Below are 20,864 nucleotides of genomic sequence, written 5' to 3' on the forward strand. Positions count from 1 at the left end.
ACGGGGCCTTTGGAGAGCACCGTAACTTCAGAGCTCGCCTCCAGCACATCCACCTGCGCCTGGCCACCTGCAGGATGAATGCCTGTTTTCTTCAGGGGTGACTTTCCCCGTCTGTAAAGTGCTGCAGGCTTTTCACTGCTGCAAAAAAAGGTGAGTAGCACTCTCTTTCCAGATGAATTCAAAGGCTTATGGAAGAACAAGGCTATCTAAGCTGAGCATGCAAATTTCAGATGCCTTAAGTATCAATTTATTACAAAAATTATTAAAGCTTTTTGTTAAAAGACAAAAAAAGAGAGGACATTATTTCATAGACTGTGCACAAAAAGAGTAGTTGCACTGTTCTTTTACCTTTAAATGGTTGCATCACTCACTGGCTACCCACAAAACCCTCACCCTGTAATGAATGTGTGACAGTTTTCCTTTGACTGTAAACTCTCATCATGGTACGTTAAGTGTTTACATAATTAATAATACTAGTTGTTAAGAACCCAATATGCATCTGAGGGCAAATTCTGCAAAGGCATGCACTGGACTCTTTGCAACATGCCCTTTCTGAACCTGCTCAGAACCCTGCATGCAGCTGCTTGTGAATGCATCTGACTAATTAGGCCAATCAAGCTAATGACCAGCTAATGCAAGCGGAGCCTGCAATGGAGTTAAGTAAGGGCCATAATTAACTGAATGCACCTGTAATTTCTGTTCCCTTCTCCTTCTGGGTGAAATTCTCGTGTCTGGACTAAGAGAGATGCATTGGTAAACTTGGCCCTGAGGACATCAACAGCTTTCACGCCTTTGACGAATACAGCTCTCAGGAAACCTCCAAGAGCTGCAGCTCAACCAATCAAACCATGCTATTTTCAATGCTATCATGTTGAAATAATCAACTGATTTGATCCCAGCCCCCACCTTCCAAGGAGCTCAGTAAAGGACACTTGGTCAGCATCATCCCACCTTCCCGCTCTCTCCACATGCTCTTCTCTGAAATAAGAACACTCCCTGATGCCTCTGCTTGTTCCACGTGTGATGTCCTTGGTTCTTGCCATGTGGTGAGCCAGGAGCAGAGGGAAGGAAGCAGCAGTGAGGGAGTGGGAGGGGAACACTCAGGGCTCACTGTTGCCCTCCTCTACTGAGGGTCTTCCTGGGGAAGGAGGAGGGCGTGGAAATAGTCCCTCTCCAGAGGCTGGCTGAACTGGCTCTCAGCTACCTTCGTGAACCTCAAGTTTAAAGATAAAGGGTGACGCAGAAACATAAGCAAGCCCGGGATCTTCATTCGCTTGCACATCACTTCCTGTTGTTTCTCAAGCACTCTGGTCCTTTACTCAAAATAAGCTTAATGTACAGAGTGTAAGGCAATTCTATTAACCAGACAACCACCACTGATTTCCATGTGGCCAAGCTCCCAGGAACAGGAGTGACGGCGTCACAGTTGCATGACAGGTGCAGAGAACAGGCTGGCTGGAGGTGGCTCACAGGAGCCTTCCAGTCTCCCTCCTTCACTGGAAAGGAAACTGGGCATGGGATGGAATATTCCCACAGAAAGTACATTCTGCCCATCATGTTTCACTAAGAAATGCCAACTCATGGATCTTCGTGGTGTTCATAAAGAAGTAATCCTTCATTCCAGCTTCTGGGATTCTTAAAGGCTAGATTCAAACCTAACACCCATGCTGTATGCTCTCTACTCTCTTCCCTAACACCGCTAGACCACAATGTCCTTACTGGCACTAACAAGAGCCAGCTGGAGAGAAAACATGGTAAAAGGACAAAAGAGGCAAAATGCAATGAGAACGGAGGGGAAAGTAGACACCACTGATTGAGAAGATGGTGGGAGGCCCATGTCCTCCTGCAGCTGTTACCCCAAACACCTAGAGGAGTAGTCTCTCAAGAGTTTTAGGCTAAATAATGAAAACTTTGACCATTCCTAAGTACCCTTGAAGTTCCATGATGTGTGGCCACTTGTAATTGTACAAGGCACATGTTTGAATCCTGGTAGCTAGAAGCTGATGTGGAGTACATGCATGAGTGGGCCCTGCTGTCCAAGCAGCTGCAGCCAGACCCTGGACACAATACATAGCACACACACAGCCCATATACTAAATGGCACCAGAGACTTCGGGATCTCACAAGACCTCAGGATACATATATCATTGCCAGAGGCAAGCACAGAGCTCCCCTTTACCTCCAATTTTTATAGAGAACCAGGAAGCAAAAGGAGGGAATATAGTTTGTGATCTATCATAAAATAGGAGCCCCCCCCCCCCCAAACTGTGATGAGACTTTGGTCTATTTGAAACTGAACTGAGATAGAAGACTTATAGATTAGAAATCTTCTTTTCTCTAGAGTTTATTGGGGGCTCTACTACTGAGCTATCCATGATGTACTGATTTTAGTTTTTTATAACAATTTATTTGAGAGGCAGAGAGAACTCTCAAATCCAGCGGTTCATTCACCAAATGCCTGCGACAGCTGGGACTGGGCCAGGTCAAAGCTGGGAGTCAGGAACCCAAAGCAGGTCTGCTATGTGGTTGGCAGGAACCCAATTACTTGAGCCATCACTGCTGCCTCCCAATGGAGCGTCTGCACAAGCAGGAAGACCGTGTCGCGAGCTAGAGCCAGGTATCGAACCCAAGTACTCTGATATGACACACAGACATTATAACTAGTGTCTTACCCTTTAGGCTAAACACACTGCCCCATGATGTATTTAATAAGTGACTATTCCGTCACGTGCGGGGTACAATGTGGATAAAACAGGGCTCAGCTCTCAGGAGTATTACATTACATGCTGAGAGGGAAAGAAACAAAGAAATTGCTGGTAGTGGTAAACCTTTTGCAGAAAATAAAATGGGATGTGACTACAAGGCATGTCTGGGAAAGGCCAAGGAGGTAACAGTCAGTGGAGACTCAAACAACTCGAAGGAGCCTCTTGATGAAGAACACATTTCTAGAAAAAGCATTCTGAAAATGTGCGGATTTCGATCTGAATCCATTGCCTCTCAGCAAGCAGAGCAAGCTTTGTGTCAACGGCAGCCTAGAGTCCTCCCGGAATAATCAAAAGGAGAAGCACGGAATTTTCTTTTCCTTTGGTTGGTAAATCATATTTTAGAATGAAAATGACCGTGTTTCTTTGCTTGTTTATCTGAGACTCCAAACGTGCAAACATTCTTTCCAATACTTTTAACTGCTGTGAGGTATCGCGACTAGCATCACCTGGATGGCATTCACTACACAATCATTCCATTCAGGTGCCTCAGCAGAACCTAAGAGAAGAGTAACCAGTCCAGAGACAGGCTCTGCCTCCTAAAAGCCTAGTCAACTAGCAGACGGATAGAACTGGTGAGGATCTGAGAGGGGCCTGGATATGCTGAGTGCAATGCAAACCTGGACAAGGCAATAATGATCAATTGCCTGTGCTTTGCAATGCACACAGATGTTGTCCAACTACAAGTATGAACCAGTGTTGCACTTGCTGTCACACATCTATATCAAATACAGTGGGGCATTCAGTGAGTACAAGAGACTACTAATAATGGACATTATATCTGTAGTACTTTCTGCGAGCTTTGAGAGTGAGTTTAAAAAATCAGATGGGGAGGGAGGACATCATTGAAAAGCATTTCTCTGGCACAAAGTGGACATATAGAAGGTCTTTGAAAAGCTCATGGAAACTGCCTTTTACGAAAAATCTTTCCATGAGTTGAAAAATATTTTTCTACAAAAATAAACATATGATTTAATTCTATTTTCACTAATGTTTTGAAGTATCTTCTATAGTGTTACAGCTATCTGTGGAGGAGGGTACCATTCTCTGCTCACAATCCCTATTGCTTATGTGGCACATAAACCTACCCGAGGTCTATTAAGAGACTTGCGGATTTGGAAAGGTGGCTGACGTTCAGGCACAGCTACCTGAGCAGCCTGGACATTGATCTGTGGCTTCCTGTGTGCTTTCCTCAAACCTGCGATCACAGTAACCATCTTTATTGAGTCTGACTTCATAACTGTGATTATAAATGCCAAGGGACCTTCCTTTTAACCATCCCTGGGGTCAGATCAGAGAGTGCACAATTACTGTCTGGATGTTTATTGCAGGAGAGACTGAGGACATCTGAAGAAGGAGAAAGAAGCGCTCTAATCAACAGTCACAGCTCTGCCTCTGGAGACTCGTGGATGCCGTCTTCCATGCCAACCTAGGCCAGGACTGTTCTGCTGTTGGTTGTTAGCCCTTTGACACCTGTGACACAAAATGGCCAAGCCCACACCTGTAGGCTGTAGCAACTTATGTAGTACTAAATTATAACTACACTACTAACTTCTTTTATTAATTCTAAAACTTTTCACTTTCAAAGATTGAGTGGCATACTTTGTCAGGTGCCTCGGTCAGAACTCTAGGATTTAAAAACATACAAATAAACAAGTAAACTGTTTTTGTTTTTGAAATTTAGCTCTCATTGTATCCTCATAGAAAGACTTCAGCATTCCTTTGAGAGTTCTGATTTCCATTCCACAAAAACAAAACCAGGAATTCTCTTTCATTTTTTGTGCACCTGACAATGGTAGAGGTTGCACTGAATCAATTAATCCAGGCGTCCCATTTGATGAGGAAAAGGTAACTAAAGGTAACTATGATTGTTTTTTCAATGTTGCCAGTTACCTGGCCTGTGAAGACTGCTCAAATAAACACTCCCAATTTTTTCCCCCACTTGGACCATTAAAGACATTTACTTGTACAATTTGCCAGTAAGGAAAACAAAAGCAATGCAGAAACATTTCAGAAGGGTTTTCAGTTGCTGGATTAGGTGATATTTGCACACCTCCAAGTGGAGGACGTAAAGACAGAACACAATGCAGTGACTTCACAGGAAATAGGTATGAATCATGACATGAATCATATTCTAGACAAGTTTGTTAAGTATCTGTCCCACAGGGTGGGATTAAGATCTTGGTCTCGAGAGAAGATTCTGAGGCCGGTTCAAATCTGGAACATTTGAAAGTTCAAAATATCTGAGAGAGAAGCCTGGGACTGTAACAGTGTATGAAGAAAAGGTGCAGAGATCAGCCTCAGGTGCTCATTTGAAGAAAGGTTGTCGGTCCTTTCCCCGGCTGCCTGACTTCCGATTCTGAATGAGACCTGCAGGAGTCTCTGCGGCTGGACGGGCCCCTCAGGAGATCCTGAGCGCCCCAGGAATGTTCTGGCTTTCCATCCTAAGAGAAGAACCTGTGTGCCTTCTGGGTTTTTCCCCTTACTCTATCTACGCAGTTATTTTAAACCACCCAGTGTTAGATGATTACACAGAACCAATCTCCAATACAAGAATTAATGTGAAGTTATGCTTATATCTCTCTGAGAAACAAGAGAGGCTACTGGGAGACCTTAAATAGTCCTTATTTCTCCACCTGAGAGATCTTTGGCATTAGCTTTTATATTTCACCTTTTTGGATTGCTCCAGTTTTACACTGTTGAACTACTCTCAGAGACTATTATCTTCTCAGAAGCGGTCTGTGGAATGGGTAGAAAGCACAGCAAGTGAAGGGTGACTGAAATCTGCCACAGATAGAGGAGCAGTAATCAGAGAAATGACTGCGGTAGTCAGAGGACCCAGGAACTAGAGTCTCCCAAACAAGAAAATCCTGGAAGATTAAATTCTCTGTGGCCAAGGGACAAGGAACTAGAAGTATTGAGAAAGAACAGAAATCAACACAAATTACTTGGAGTTCCCTTATTTACCTCTTGTCGGTTTACTCATTAACCCTAGAGGAACTTTTTCTAAATAGTTTAGAGGAGACACAGGGCCAAATAAGAAGGATTCACTAGAGAACAGCAAACAGCAATGGCAACACAGGAAATTCTTCATGCTTCTCTGAGAGAAATCAAGTAAGGCAATGTTTAACCAGGACCACGAATAAGCAGTCCATCTTGCTTGTTTCCTAACTGTGCCTTTATATTTTGGACATATTAAATATGGAGAGTCTTTTAGTACATGCACAGGTAGATAAACTGTAGTAGTTCAAGACCATGTCTGGGGCCGGCATTGTGGTGTAGTGGGTAAAACCACTGCCTGCACCACTGGCATCTAATTTGGACACCAGTCTGTGTCCCAGCTGCTCCATTTCTGACCAAGCTCCCTGCTAATGGCCGGGGAAAAATAGCAGAAGATGGCCCAAGTATTTGGGCCCATGCCACCTATATGGGAAGAAGCTCCTGGCTCCTCCCTGGCCCAGCCCTGACCATTGCAACCATCTGGGGAATGAACCAGTGGATGGAAGATCTCTCCTTGTCTTGCCCTCTCTATAACTCTTTCAAATAAAAAAATAAATATTTTTTGAAAGACCATGGAATATTCAGTGCTAAAAGAAAATGAGGGGTGGAGCCATGAAAAGCCATGGAAGAATCTTAAATGGTTACTACTAAGTGCAAGGGCCAATCTGCAAAGGTTCCATATGGTATTGTATGACATTCTGGGAAAGGAAAACCCATTACAAAGATAAAGGATTAAGGGGCAAGGAGGGATACATAGGTGGAACACAGAGGATGTGGAAGGTGATGAAACCACTCTATGATTCTACACTGGCAGAACGGTCATACCCTTCTCCAAACTCTACAAAGTGTCCCACAAGAATAAACCATGAGTGAGAGATAATATTGTGTCAATGTGGGTTCACTGGTTTACCAAATGTACCCCTCTGGTTCAGGAAGTTCACAGTGGAGGAGTCTGTGTACGTGTGTGGGAGGGAGAGAAGGTTTCTGGAAAATTGCTCCATTTTCTATTCAGTTTTGCTGTGAGCCTAAAACTGCTCTAAAAAAAAGCAAAGTCGGAGTGTGTGTGGTGGGGGGGCAGTGGTTGTTGTGACACAGCAGGTTAAGCTGCCTCTCGAGATGCCCACATCCTCATCACAGTGGCGGGTCAAGTCCTGGCTACTCTGCTTCTCATGCAGCTTCCTGCTAATGCACCCTGGGAGGCAGCAGTGATGACCTAAGTGTTTGGGCCTCTGCCATCCACATGCTCCTGGCTTTGGCCTGGTCCAGCCCTGGCAATTGCAGCTTTTCCAGGGAGTAAATGAGCAGATGGAAGAGCTCTTTCTCTGTCTCTCCCTTTTTTTTTTTTTTTTTTTTTTTTTTTTTTTACAGGCAGAGTGGACAGTGAGAGAGAGAGACAGAGAGAAAGCAGAGAGAAAGGTCTTCCTTTGCCGTTGGTTCACCCTCCAATGGCCGCCGCGGCCGGCGCACCACGCTGATCCGATGGCAGGAGCCAGGAGCCAGGTGCTTTTCCTGGTCTCCCATGGGGTGCAGGGCCCAAGCACCTGGGTCATCCTCCACTGCACTCCCTGGCCACAGCAGAGAGCTGGCCTGGAAGAGGGGCAACCGGGACAGAATCCGGCGCCCCAACCAGGACTAGAACCCGGTGTGCCGGCGCCGCTAGGCGGAGGATTAGCCTAGTGAGCCGCGGCGCCGGCTGTCTCTCCCTTTTTTGCTCTTTTCATTGCTCTGCCTTTCAAGTAGATGAAAATAATTAAATATAAAAAAGAAAGTCATCTAATTTTTAATTTTTTGTAAGATTTATTTATTTGAGAGGCAGAGTTACAGACAGAGAGAGGAAGAGAGAGAGAGAAAAGTCTTTCATCTGTCAGTTCACTCCCCAGATGGCCACAATGGCCGGAGCTGAGCCAATCCAAAGCCAGGAGCCCGGAGGTTCTTCCTGGTCTCCCGTGTGAGTGCAGGGGCCCAAGCACTTGGGCCATGTTCCACTGCTTTCCCAGGCCATTAGCAAGGAGCTGGATTGGAAGAGAAGCAGCCAGGCCTAGAACCAGCGTCTATATGGGATGCCAGCACTGCAGGCAGCAGCTTAGCCCATTACACCACAGTACTGGCTCCATCTACTTTTTAAAAAGTGAAGCTACCTTTAAAAACAGAAAGATATACATCTTTCATGTGGAAGCAACAATGAAGGGTGGAATGGAAGACACGTATTAATACATGTATTATAGAGAGTTCACAATCACATTTTAAGCTCTGTAAAGGAAAGAAGTAACATTTTCAAGAAAGTGGTTTCACTGGTTTTACAAATGCTTTTAAAAGAATTTTATGTCTAACTTAAAAAGAGAAACCACTTGGAGAAATGCTGGAGAATTAGAATATGTGTGTTTAACTTTTCAGATGGTTATCAGGAAGGGGTTTAAAGGCTTCTTTAATTTAGGTGAATGGTCCTTTGTATCAAGTGGGGTATCACGTTACAGAAACAGATTAAAAATTTTCTAAGACAAGATTCATGTCCAATTAAGTTAAACATTAGAAACATTATTAGAACTTTTATTTCATTTAGCTTGGAAGTTCATGTGAATTATGAAGTTCAAATTGGTTCTAAAGCTAATGCTTTTTTTATGCTGAAGTTAAACACTAACCTTGACAATGCATATATTTCTAATTAAATCCCAATTCTTCCTGTATAACATCTTAACTAACGTAAACAAGATTGCCCTGAAAACACTAACACATTAATAATGGACTAACACTAGTATTAGAAGGAATATCATTAGGCTGACCTGTGACCTACAAGCTGGAGTAAGCTGGGACACAGGCGAGCACAAGTGACGTGCACCTGACCACACCCCCCCTCCTGGTGCCCTCGTGCCACCTTTCCTACCTGAACTTCAAGAAGAAACAGACAGCTGGAAAACCAAACTTTCTTCCTGTCTACTGCTCACCAGAAAACCCATTTCCCATGCCTCAGCTTTTTGAAAAATGAAGTCTTTAGACATTTTCTTCTATATTTATCTAATAGCTGAAATATGATACAGAAGTCACTGTTTTACTTGCAAAAATATCCAATATGGGTTTTTCAGTTTCCTTCTCAATAGGCAGTGTTGCTTAATGTTTTAAAAATATCTATTCTGGGGCTTTTATATTGGAAAGTGAGTTAAAGCACAGCAACAGTGACACATATTTAAAACACAACGCTACCTCCCAAACCTGCCCTGGAGCCCCAAGATCTGAAGGGCTCCCTGAGGCAGGAGCTGTCCAACTGGCCCACCCTCTCAGATGGTCAGGCAGCAACCAAGCCCTTACTTACTTCGCAGGCTCCCCATGCTGGGTGCAGGGTGGGTCCTCGGAGGCAGTGTGCTGTGGTAGGGCGGGGTGGTGCTGAAGAGAATGTCGTTGGGCAGGGCTTGGTCAAGGATGGAACTTCGGGAACTGCCGAAGGAGGAGCCCCTCCGGTTGCTGCATATGCTCTCATCAGAGAGGGTGCGGTACAGCGACCTCCGCGGGGACAGGTTCCCATAGAATGAAAACTAGGGTTTAAAACAAGACAGGGAGCGGGGAGGGAAGCGCATGAAAACACTGAAGGAATGGAATTTATCTAAGCCCGTTCAGTTACACGCTACAGTAATAACTCCTTCAAGTCTTCCCTGTTAACTCAGGAATGCTAAGCTAGGCTTTCGGGTCATCACAGCAAATGTACCAGGGCTTCAGTGCAGTTATTGGATTTTAATGTTTTCCTCCTTTGACATTCTGAGAAATATTATCATGAATTAGACATGCACAGCTTTATTAATTCTGAAATGTTAAATGGAACCTCTATAACCTTATACCAGTGAAAGCTCTTGGAAATATATAAGGTTGCCATTTCAGGCAATAGTTATTCAAATGCACACAGTGCTGGCTTGATTTTAATTTGAAATGACTACATTTCAATATTAGGTACTTTCTGTACCAATCAAGTACATGTGATGTTTGAGCTGATCTATATAATGAAACTAATTTTGAACACGGAAGCTTTCTAGGCCATACAAACAAGTTCAAGAAAAATGGCATTAGTAGTTACAATCTTACTGCCCACTTCAAAGCATCACTTGTAAAAGGCTGTATTATAATTGTTAAAAACTGACTATAGTAATAAATCTTAACCAGATTTAAGGAATCACAAAACCTACTGTGTGCTATAGCTCAGAAGGGGAAAAGAAAATCCTTACTAGTCAAACATTCAAGAAAAGTTAAATCAAATCGGAGTTTCCAACTACTTCCTTTGCATACTGGGCTACATTCCTTTCACGTAAACAATAGTAGAAGTCAGAATGTTCACATCAAACAAATATAGAAACGGCTATTTACATTTGTGAATGCAGAAAGGCGACTAAAAATATTTCTATTGTATGTGTTCCTTCCACCCTGTCAAGTCTTTCTAGCTGATGAATGGTAACTGGCTTGTGTGCAAACTACAAAGTTAAATTTAAATTATGAAAAGAAGGAAAGAAGGTGATTTGTCTTAGGAGGAGAGAAAAAAAAAACACTCATCAAGAAGCTCATTCCCATTTAAAAAAAAAAAGCTATTTGCCCTCTTTGTACCCAAGTTTATACAGTATCAATCTTATGATTTGATACAAATTTTAAAAAGAGACTCATTACCATTGAGTTCTTAAGAGATTCCTTCTTCACAAACAGCCAGAAAGTTCTTCAGAGCCTCACTACAGGCAGATTAGATTAGAGCAGCTTTGAGGTATCTAATTAGAATGGTCTAAGAGCATGATTAGGTTAACTGCAGCATTGTTGCACTACAGGGAAGAGCATCACAAAAATTCGCTGCTTACCCTGATCACCATCAATACAGTGATGCCTGATTTCCTTTTCCCTTTCCATTTGAACAGGAGTGCCCGATGAGAAGCGAGAGACAGGAGTTCCCTTTCTGATTCTTCCACCAAATATGTTTGTGCATTTCATAGATCACCTTCTGGGACCTTGGGGTGGTTGGACTAAATTACCTGTAAATCTCTTCTAATTCTGTGCCTTATTTTAAAAAGTGGCCTAAGACTCTGTATTAATGAAACTGACGCTAACAGGAATAAGGAATCTAACATCATCAAGATGGTGAATGAAGGTGTTTGTTCCATTGAACATGAGGTTGGGATACAGGATTAAAACATGGCCTTCCACTGTGATCTCTGCAGGTATTTACATGGCACAGGGCAAACTGCAACCCTAGTTATGATGCCCAGCAGGCAGAGTCAGCTCTAGCTCCAGTCCATTTCCAGAGCAGGATTACATCTGAGGAAGCCCCGCTTATTGCACAGGCTAGAGTTCTGGAACAAAGTCAGGTGGTATGAATTTCAACAGCTACCATTCCTGAACACCAGTTACATCCAGGCATCCTACTAGGTCTCTCACATGGTCTTCATCTTTGCTCTAACTTTGCAATCCAGGCATTACGATTTCTTTTGATCAGAAAAAGACATTAAGGCCAAGTCGCATGCACAGAGTCATGCAGTTAATCATCATGGGAGCCAGGGATTGAGGCCAGGTTCCCAGGACTTCTAGCTATATCTGAAATAGAAAGCTGCCCATCATAATCTCTCTGAGGCTGACTCTGCTGACTGACAGGATGACAACTGGCCATAGCCAACTGTGCAGCAAGTTGTTGGTAAGGTCACGAGAGATGTAGTACTACCCCAGCAACTCTCCAATTTCTTTCTAGTAACTTCAGAGCCTCACAAAAGTTGCTAACCTTTCTTCTCCCCTCCTCCACCAAAGGGCTGTCAGGAAGCATCAGTTTCAGGAAGTCTTCTTTTGACAGAACGTGTTGAGTTTCTGAAACAGCATCTCCTACCACTGTCTGATGCTGAGTTGCTGCGGACATGACATCCATCTCACTGTACATCCTGTAGAAACAAATCAGAATGGAAAGTAAGAGGAGCGAAGGCCCAATGTAAAATGTCTGCAGCAAAAATTAAAATCTAGTGGCCAGTTTTAACTACCACTTAGGCACACATACAATTCTTAAGTCAGTTCACTTTTACTGCCTTTTGCTCCAAATCCCCACGCCATCTCACATTTGTGCAATGAGCTCAACTGCAAAGTTAGGTTTCTGAATAATTCAGAGACAAATCAGATCCCCAAAGCCCAGCATGAGAAAAAAAATACAGCCAACTTTTAAAATAAGGCTGTGTTTTCCCTTTCCTAATCCCTGTTAGAAAACATAGTTTCAATAATTCATCAGAGGTTATCACATGTCTTTGGAAGCAATGCTTATGCTTCTCAGAGACATGAGAGGACTCTTCTCTTGAGGTCAGACTAGACTCCCCCAGCCACCACACCCAGGCAGCAGAGGGAAAGGCACCCGAGAGAGCCTGGAGCTTCAGAGTAATCAATTCGCATGTGTGCCAAACATGCTTTATTATCAGTAATTTCACAAGGCTGTTTGGATAAATAAAGCAGCTGTCTCCCTTAATTATCAGTATATAAAAATGTATTTATGGACAACAAAAGGCTGTCAAATGGAATTACTGTTTTCAGCTCCTTTCCAGAGAGAGAACTGGGGAGTCATTTTCAACAGGCGGCCTCTGAAAACGCTTTCTGAGCAACTGAATGTTCCTGAAGATGCAGGGAGGAACTGGCGGCTGTCTTGTCAGCAGAGGTGGACGGGCTTTGCCATAATGGCCTGAAACCCAACACTCCAGGAATTCACCATCCTCCGTGGTGAGCTGCACATGGTGGCCAGGACATGACTGTGTGCCACTGAGATACCTCTATTTCCACAGCAAGGCTATCTTATTGCAGCATAAAAGCTCCCTGGGAAATTCTTAGAGCACCAAATGTGCACAGATGTGCTCAAAATTAGGAGTAATTTATCTGAAAATCTCTGTGGGCTTTGCTTTGTTTCTGAGGAAAGGTTTTCCCTCAGTGCTTAAACCACAGCAGCACTGACAGTGCAAACAAGCACAACTTTTGAAAAACTTTTTTTTTTTTTTTTTTAAAGATTCTATTTATTTACTTGAAAGGCAGAGTTACAGAGAGGCAGAGGAGAGAGAGCTCCTCCATCCGTTGGTTCACTCCCTGGACGGCCGCAATGGCTGGAGCTGAGCCAATCCGAAGGCAGGAGCCAGGAACTTCTTCCAGGTCTCCCATGTGGGAGCATGGCCCAAGGACTTGGACTATCCTCTACTGCCTTTGCAGGCCATAGCAGAGAGCTGAACCGGAAGAGGAGCAGGACTGGCACCAACACCCATGTGGAATGCTGGCACTGCAGGCAGTGGCTTTAACCACACTATGCCACAGTGCTGGCCCCTGAAAAACTTTTAAAAGCTGGTTGGTTTAGGAGATGGCACAACTGGACAATCGAATCTACAAGAAAAGCCCAATTGCACGTGTCTCAGAGGGAACACAACAATGTTGATTTTATCAAGATGCCAACTTTTTATCCTGAGACTTGGAGTTGGGAGGGGCTCAGGAACTCCAGGCCATATTTGCTTTGGGAAAGATGTAGGCAACAAACCCTAGGGCCCTTCAGTAACTTCATGGATAATTATGATGACAATGGGCTGTTCCAGGTTCTATACATATCTGAATAAAAATCTCTAGCCTTTTTTGCTAGTCATTTTAAAAAAACATATCCCATAACATTCCATAAATATGCTCTGAGTCACAGAGAGTATTGAGGTTAGCAGGACATGGAGCCCCTGCAGGGTTCCCAGCCTGCATGCATGTATGTTTATGTGGTGTATGTGTGCACACATGTGTGCATGGTAAGTCAGGATGGCCAAGGAAGTGAGAGGTCAGTCTGGAAAGTGTGGGGCTGGATTATGCAGAGCAGAGCCGAGCCAAGCCGAGCAGAGCTGTGTCCACCTTGGGAGGGCACTGGCTGGCTCCGAAAGTAGGGAAGGGCATTCAGGCCAGTGGGGCCACATGGATGGAGACACGGGAACCTGGGCAGAACTGCTCACATGCTTATATGTTTTAAAACTTCTAAGACCGTATTATTAACAAAAACAATCAATTATAAGCCTTCGATTTGATTAAAAAGTCACAACTGGCAATTTTAGAGCCATGGGAAATTTCTCTTGGAGAACACAACTGATTTTCTCTTTTGTGCACAATGAGGCACCAATATTCCCTAATTCTCAGCCACATCCATGTTGTACTTGGCCCACCATTTTCTAAGCACAATTTCAGTGGCCAAGTAGAAGTATTTTGACAATACTTCAAATATAGTTAGTGCACTCCTCTATGACTGTCTTGCTTTAGAAGCCCTTTGCAATGTTGGCTGTGGCCTGGGATGCTGCCCTTGATATACTGATTGGGAGCACTGGCCTCTAATCCCAGCAATAACACTGCAAACACTGCATGAGGAGGGGGAAAAAAACTGCTCTGAACTCAAACTGTCCCCACAAAATGAGGGGCAGGACTAAAAGATGGCCAGAGTCCTGAGGTGAGGGTCTCTAGCAGGGAGTCCCTTCTGGGGAGAACAGACTGCTACCTAGACATGCAAACCCTGTGCTCACAACACCCCTGGCCTTGCCTGTCTTTCACCACGTGTTAGTGCCATGAAACCAGCATGAGAAAGCACATGAACCCTGGGCTCCGGAGCAAATCAAATGGGCTCTTTTCACACTTCCCAACTCTCCCAGGGAGCCCTTAGCCTAAACACAGTGCATCCAGCAACACACAAAATGCTTCTGAAAATATTTCATAGAACTGAAAAAAGGCTTGGAGTGAATTTCTGTGAAGCCATCAGAAGACTTTTATTGGGTGGAAACACAAATGTATCATCTAAGCATTTGCATTTACAATAAAAAGCTGTAGCTAACACTAGAAAATTCCTTTCTTAATGACTTCATTTGCAATGATTGACATGACTTTTTTTTTAAACAAAAGAGTCTGTCTATGTTCAATTTTAGCATTCAAGTGGATTTTAATTCTGAAGTCAGTATTGTGAGAGCCATTCTTAAGACGTGGGGTTATTTTTAAGGGAAAAAAGTAATACTGGTTCTCTGACTAAGCCTAAAAATCTTGAGGCTCTCTCTGTGAAGAGCCATCACGGCCCTCGGGCACAGTGTGTACCCACACATACCCTCCACGCCACTTATGCCACTAGCACATGCAGGCACACGAAACACACTGACCAGGTAACTTAGAACATGCGGTTTTGCAGGCTTCTGTGCAAAATAAACAAACCCCAGTAGCTGGACCCTCTGAGCAGCTTTGTTCTGCATTCCTGACATGGGATACCTGTCTCTCCACACAGCCAGCAGCTGTGTTAAACTGGGCGACAGGTATTTTTTTTTTCTTTTCTGTTTTCAAATGCAAAACATCCCTTCCCACCTGTCCCCACAAAACCTAACACCTGGAAGAGAGGTCAGACGTTCGGCTAAAATCAGGTGAAAACACCTTTTCTTTTATGATACTGCTTACACAGCAACTTTGAGGAGCATACAGAGTCTGCAGGAACTCAGCCTGCCCTTGACCTTGCATATTTTCAGACTCCACAGTCACCCCATCCGCAGCACATCACCACAACTTCTCTATTGTCGGCTGCTTTTTGAATATAAGAACAAAGAACTCAGATTTCTTTTCATTTTTTATGTAAAAATCAAGAAGAGGGAATACTTTGAAAGAGAAATATAAACACCTACATATAAATAAGAGTTTTCAAAGGACATCTGCAGAGTGTCCTTTTAGAGAAGATATATTTCCCTTGGGGTGGGGGAGAATGCCTTTGCTGAGTCAGTCCCCAAAGGCACAACGCTGTCCCGAGAACCCCTCAGCCTCCTTACCCGGGGCATTCCGGCACTTCAGGCTCCTCGGGCGGTGGGCTGCCCTCCGATTTCTTCCAGCCGATGACGTATTTGTTCACTGCTCCTTGTCTGTGATAGGGCTTGGACATGGAGCCGGGAACCTGCTGACCGCTACTGTGAGACACGATGTAGACTTTGGAAGTATCCAGAGATCCACTATTTTTAGAACAGTGTGCCGAAGGGCTTCCTGAATGGTGAGAGCCACTGAAGAGAAGAACAGACAAAAGCTGCTATACAATTGGAGTCCAGCAAATCTGGCATAAGGCCAAATTCACAGCCACCGGGCCTAACTTGCTAGGTCCTTTTCTGTGAGCAGAGGCAAAGGTAGCCGTCCTCCCACCACACAGCCGGTTAGAGAACCTCGCTTTACATATTCATGTCTGCCTTGGATGTCTGGCAGGAAGAAGGCTAAAATATGGTTCCAGGAAATCTGATAGACAAACAGGGAACACGCTTAAGGCGATGCTTCAAGAGAGGAAGCTCAAATGATGATTAAACATAAGAGAAGGTGCTTGGCCTCAGCTGCTGCCAGTGCGGACCATACCCTAACATCGCTGCGTATGTTCCAGGTAGGCAGACGGGAACACCTGACAGCATTTAGAGACCTGGAGACCCAGCATTAGCCACAACCCAGGGCAGTATGTATGCTTCTACTGCTGGTGGCAGCAGAAAGCGTGTGACACACACAGTTTGGGCGTTATCTATGAGCAGGTGCACCGGCATGGTGTCAATTCCTGTCTCAAGTGTACACACCTGACTCACCTGTGCACACGTGGAACTGGAAACATGGAACACTGACCCAAGGCCCCCAGTCATCAACAGTGGAAAGTTATTGAATGAGTAAATAAGAAGGGATACGTGGAATGCTCTGAGTGAATGAAACAAGGCTGCTGACAACTTGTGCGATCCCACAAACTCAATGTTGGACAAAGTAGCAAAGAATAGGATATGTCCTATTCCACTTCTCAACACAGTTAATACATAAGCAAACTAAAGCTCTCCATTTGTCCAGGAAGGTATGAAGGCAAGGAGGGGATGATAATTGCAAAAGATGGGTGAGTGGCCAGAGAGAAAAGGAAGGGTTCTGACCCAGTAAGATACAGAGAGCTTCTAGCCACAGCAATGTTCCAGCCCATAACCTGATGGAAATTATGGGGGCATTTGTTATAATATCATACGATACAATCCTGAAGCAGACAAAATCCCTAACAGCAACAAAAGTTGTAAAGGTCAGTGGTTAAACTGAGGCCGGAAGGGCTCCCCCATTAGCTGTCTGAGAACCTAAGTGAACAGGATGATCACAACTCGGCATACAAAAGTGAAGGATCTTTTAATCAGGAAGATTGAGAACAACGTTTTATGAAAAATTAGTAAGAGTAGAGATTAGGAATCACTTCATAAATGTGAACAATCTCTACATGTTCACAGTCTTAAGGTCAGAGTTCAGAAAGGTAGATGGACTTCCTTCAGAAAACCCGCTACACAAGTGCTCTGGGCTCCCCATGTGGGCTCTGTCACTTAGTGGCGTCAGGCCCTGGGAAAATTTCTTAACCTCAGTTTTCTCATCAATGTTCTGGAAATTATCTGAGTTAATACTAGTGAAGCACTTAGAATAGTTACAAGTGTAAAGTATATATTATAGAAACAATTAATTTATAAAAACTGATTTGTGAAAGGATTATCCACAGGTAGGATTTCTTGCCATTCAAGGTTTACCAGTGGGTTCCTCCACCTGCATGCTGAAATATAATCTTGCTTGGAAAGCCCTAGAGTAAGCGCAAGTCTTTTCTGAAAAATTTATGTAGAAAATAAGAAAAAATAGGGGCCAGCACTGTGGCACAACAGGATAATCTTCTGCCTGCGGTGCCAGCATCTTATACGGGTGCTAGTTCTAGTCCCAGCTGCTCCTCTTCTGATTCAGCTCTCTGCTATGGCCTTGGAGAGCAGTAGAAGGTAGCCCAAGTCCTGCACTTGCACAGGACACCAGGAAGAAGCTCCTGGCTCTGGATCGGTACAGCTCTGGCTGTTGTGGCCATTTAGGGAATGAACTAGCAGATGGAAGACCTCTCTCTCTCTCCCCCTCTCATTGTCTATAACTCCACCTCTCAAATACATAAAATCTTTAAAAAAAAAGTATAAAATTAAGAATAGTATTAAAATGGAGTTTTAATAGAAGTTCAAGAGGAAAGAAGGAAAACAAAGTGACCCATCTTTGGGACTCGGTAGGTTGGGAAATACTGTGGTATTTAACAATAATGGGTTTTGAAGGTCTGCGTATTATTTTCCCATGCTTCTTATTTTATAATTTCAGATTATAGAAATGGTACTGGGTAGCAGGATGAATATGCATATGCCCCTCACTAAGATCCAGTAACAGTTATTATCTTGTACCTCCACATGTGCTCCTCTCTGAACCATTTGAGAATTATTTGGGAACAGTGGAGACATGACCCTTTTCTATTTCAGCAAGTATTTCCTAAGAATAAGGACATTTCCTCCAGAGTAACAATAGGACAATCGCATTCAGGAAATCAGGCGCTGTACAGCACCACTCTCCAACTGATGGTCCACAAATCCTAGTTTCCCAACTGCCCCAACCATGCTGACACTTTTAGTGTTCCTGGTGAAGCACTGTGTACTGCCTTAGTTACCATGTGCAACATGCATTTCAAAGCCTCTGGTAACCCCTGATGGTTAAAGCTGGGGTACCCAAAGTCACGGGACAGCAAAGATGCTGCCTTTGTATTGCTTACTCACATTTCCCCATTAAATCATCAAATGTGGGGAGCAATCCGGACTAGACTGAGTTACGGGAATTAAGACTTATTCTATGCATCTGCTCTCCCACAATATGGCGATGGGAGAGAAGCAAACAGCTTCCGCACAGCTGCCTCGAGTTCAACTAATAAACTGTAGGACTTGCTCCTGATTGGAGGAGAGCAGCGTACTCGGCGTGTGGGCAGCCGAGTTAGGATTGGCGGAGGAGGACTATAAAGGAGGAGAGAGACGGCATGCACCAGGAACATCTAAGGGGAACATCTAAGGGAACCCGTGCAGCCCCTGAGAAAGCCGGCCGGCGGTGTGCCGCTCCCCTGCGGAAGTGGGGAATGCGGCCAGGGGGAACTGCCCTTCCACGGAGGTGGAAGGGATAGTAGCCAACCCGGGAAGAACCAGCAGCAAACCCGGGGAGGGCCGAGCAGACGAAAGAACAGCGCAGGGTCCTGTGTCGTTCCTCCATGAAGAGGGGGAGCGACATAATGGTGCCGTGACTCGGATAGGAAACCTAGCTCGGATAGGAAACTTAGGATGGACAGAAACTTAGGAGGGAAGAAACGGGAAGAACTGGGAAAATACCGGAGAGAGAGACTAGCAAACAGCCTAGGGAAAATATCGGAGTGAGAGACTAGCAAACAGCCTAGGGAAAAGCTGGACGAAAAGGGTGCCGGAAGAAGCTATTGAAAGCCTAGGCATAGATTCGGATACGGACTACAGGGGGAAGCTGGGAGAAATCTCTAAGGTCGAAAGCGAAAGTGAAAGCTAGAACAAACAGACTCAGATGCGGACTGTGGGGAGAGGCCAGGAGAAATGAGGGAGGAGTATTGTTGGAGGAAAGCTTGGGGAAACATACCGGGTAGAGAAAAGTGTTAGGGAAATTGAAGCAGCGGGGGGCAGGCCAAGGCGGACACGGAAGCCACTTTGGGGTTCTCAAGTTAGCCCGGGAATGGGGGGCGAAAAGTTGAAACCAGAAGCTGAAACGTGAGCCTGGTTGGGATCCGTCTGATTAGCCCGGGGAGCAAAGGACGGGAAGCCAAACCGTGGGGCGGAGACGTATGCTGGGTTGAATTCGCCAGGCTAGCCCGGGGAACTTAGATTGAATGCTAGTGGCGGACACGTAAGCTACGCTGTGTTACTCGCGGAAGCCGCCGCGTGCAGAGAGAGCGTGCGGGGCACAAGTAGATAGGGAACGGGGCTGGCGAGGCCGTGGTTCAGACGCGAAAGGGTTAAGTGCGAGACCGCGGAGCGCGCGAAGCCAAGCCGCGCAAAGCCGAGCCGCGCAGATGAGGCGCGGGCTGAAGCTGCGCGGAGCCGTGAAGCTGCCGGCAGCGCGAGGCGCCGGGAAGCTGCAGGGATAAGAGAAACAGAAGTTTAGAAGTAAAAGAAATAGGAATGCTGGAAGATAGAAGTAAAATGGGAGAAATAGGAATGCCCGGAGATAGAGAAATAGAGAAATAGAAAGGCCTCCCCTCATCATGGCAGTGAGAAAGCTTGGATTTGGTCTGCCCAATTAAGTGAGGCGATGAGCACCTGCGGCGGCTAGCAGCTTATGCGCCGCAGGTCACCGAAGACAGGCACGAATTAACATCAGTAAGGCTTCCCCACAATACAATTAGGAGGCTTGGATTCGGTCTGCCTGATTAGGGCGGTAAGCACCGACAGGCAGCTCGACCAGAGTATGAGCTGCAGGTCACCGAAGATAGGCACGAACCAACACTAATAAGTCTCCCCCACAATACGGCAATGAGAAAGCTTGGATTCGGTCTGCCTAATTAAGGCGGTAAGCGCCAGCAAGCAGCTTGACCAGAGTATGAGCTGCAGGTCACCGAACACAGGCACGCATCAGCGCCTAAAAACCTCCTCACAACATGGCGAAGAGAGGACCCGGATTCGGTTTGCCTGATTGATAGGACTTGTAAGAGCCTGTGGCAACTCTAGCAAGTAGAGCAGAGTGTGTGCCGCGGGACACCGAAGACAGGCGCGTATCAACGCCAAAAATAAAAAGAAAGGGGGATCTGTGGGGAGCAATCCGGACTAGACTGAGTTACGGGAATTAAGACTTATTCTATGCATCTGCTCTCCCACAATATGGCGATGGGAGAGAAGCAAACAGCTTCCGCACAGCTGCCTCGAGTTCAACTAATAAACTGTAGGACTTGCTCCTGATTGGAGGAGAGCAGCGTACTCGGCGTGTGGGCAGCCGAGTTAGGATTGGCGGAGGAGGACTATAAAGGAGGAGAGAGACGGCATGCACCGGGAACATCTATGGGGAACATCTAAGGGAACCCGTGCAGCCCCTGAGAAAGCCGGCCGGCGGTGTGCCGCTCCCCTGCGGAAGTGGGGAATGCGGCCAGGGGGAACTGCCCTTCCACGGAGGTGGAAGGGATAGTAGCCAACCCGGGAAGAACCAGCAGCAAACCCGGGGAGGGCCGAGCAGACGAAAGAACAGCGCAGGGTCCTGTGTCGTTCCTCCATGAAGAGGGGGAGCGACATCAAACTATACATTTTTGAAAAGGTGTAGCTGGGG

At 45.2% G+C, this 20,864-nt stretch overlaps 1 protein-coding gene across 11 annotated transcripts in view; it reads right to left on the reverse strand.

Annotated features, from left to right (window-relative positions):
• Positions 1 to 20,864, reverse strand: part of SIPA1L2 (signal induced proliferation associated 1 like 2) — a 232,477-nt gene that overhangs the window by 20,547 nt on the left and 191,066 nt on the right. For all 11 annotated transcript variants that reach the window (XM_070055527.1, XM_070055531.1, XM_070055530.1 and 8 more), the window contains 3 exons: positions 15,542 to 15,766; positions 11,497 to 11,650; positions 9,070 to 9,289 (listed from right to left, as the gene is read on the reverse strand). In XM_070055527.1, coding sequence (XP_069911628.1) covers positions 9,070 to 9,289; positions 11,497 to 11,650; positions 15,542 to 15,766 — 599 coding nt within the window. The remainder of the gene's footprint in view (positions 1 to 9,069; positions 9,290 to 11,496; positions 11,651 to 15,541; positions 15,767 to 20,864) is intronic.

Source organism: Oryctolagus cuniculus, chromosome 13 (assembly GCF_964237555.1).
Source record: "Oryctolagus cuniculus chromosome 13, mOryCun1.1, whole genome shotgun sequence".
Lineage (NCBI taxonomy): Eukaryota > Metazoa > Chordata > Mammalia > Lagomorpha > Leporidae > Oryctolagus > Oryctolagus cuniculus.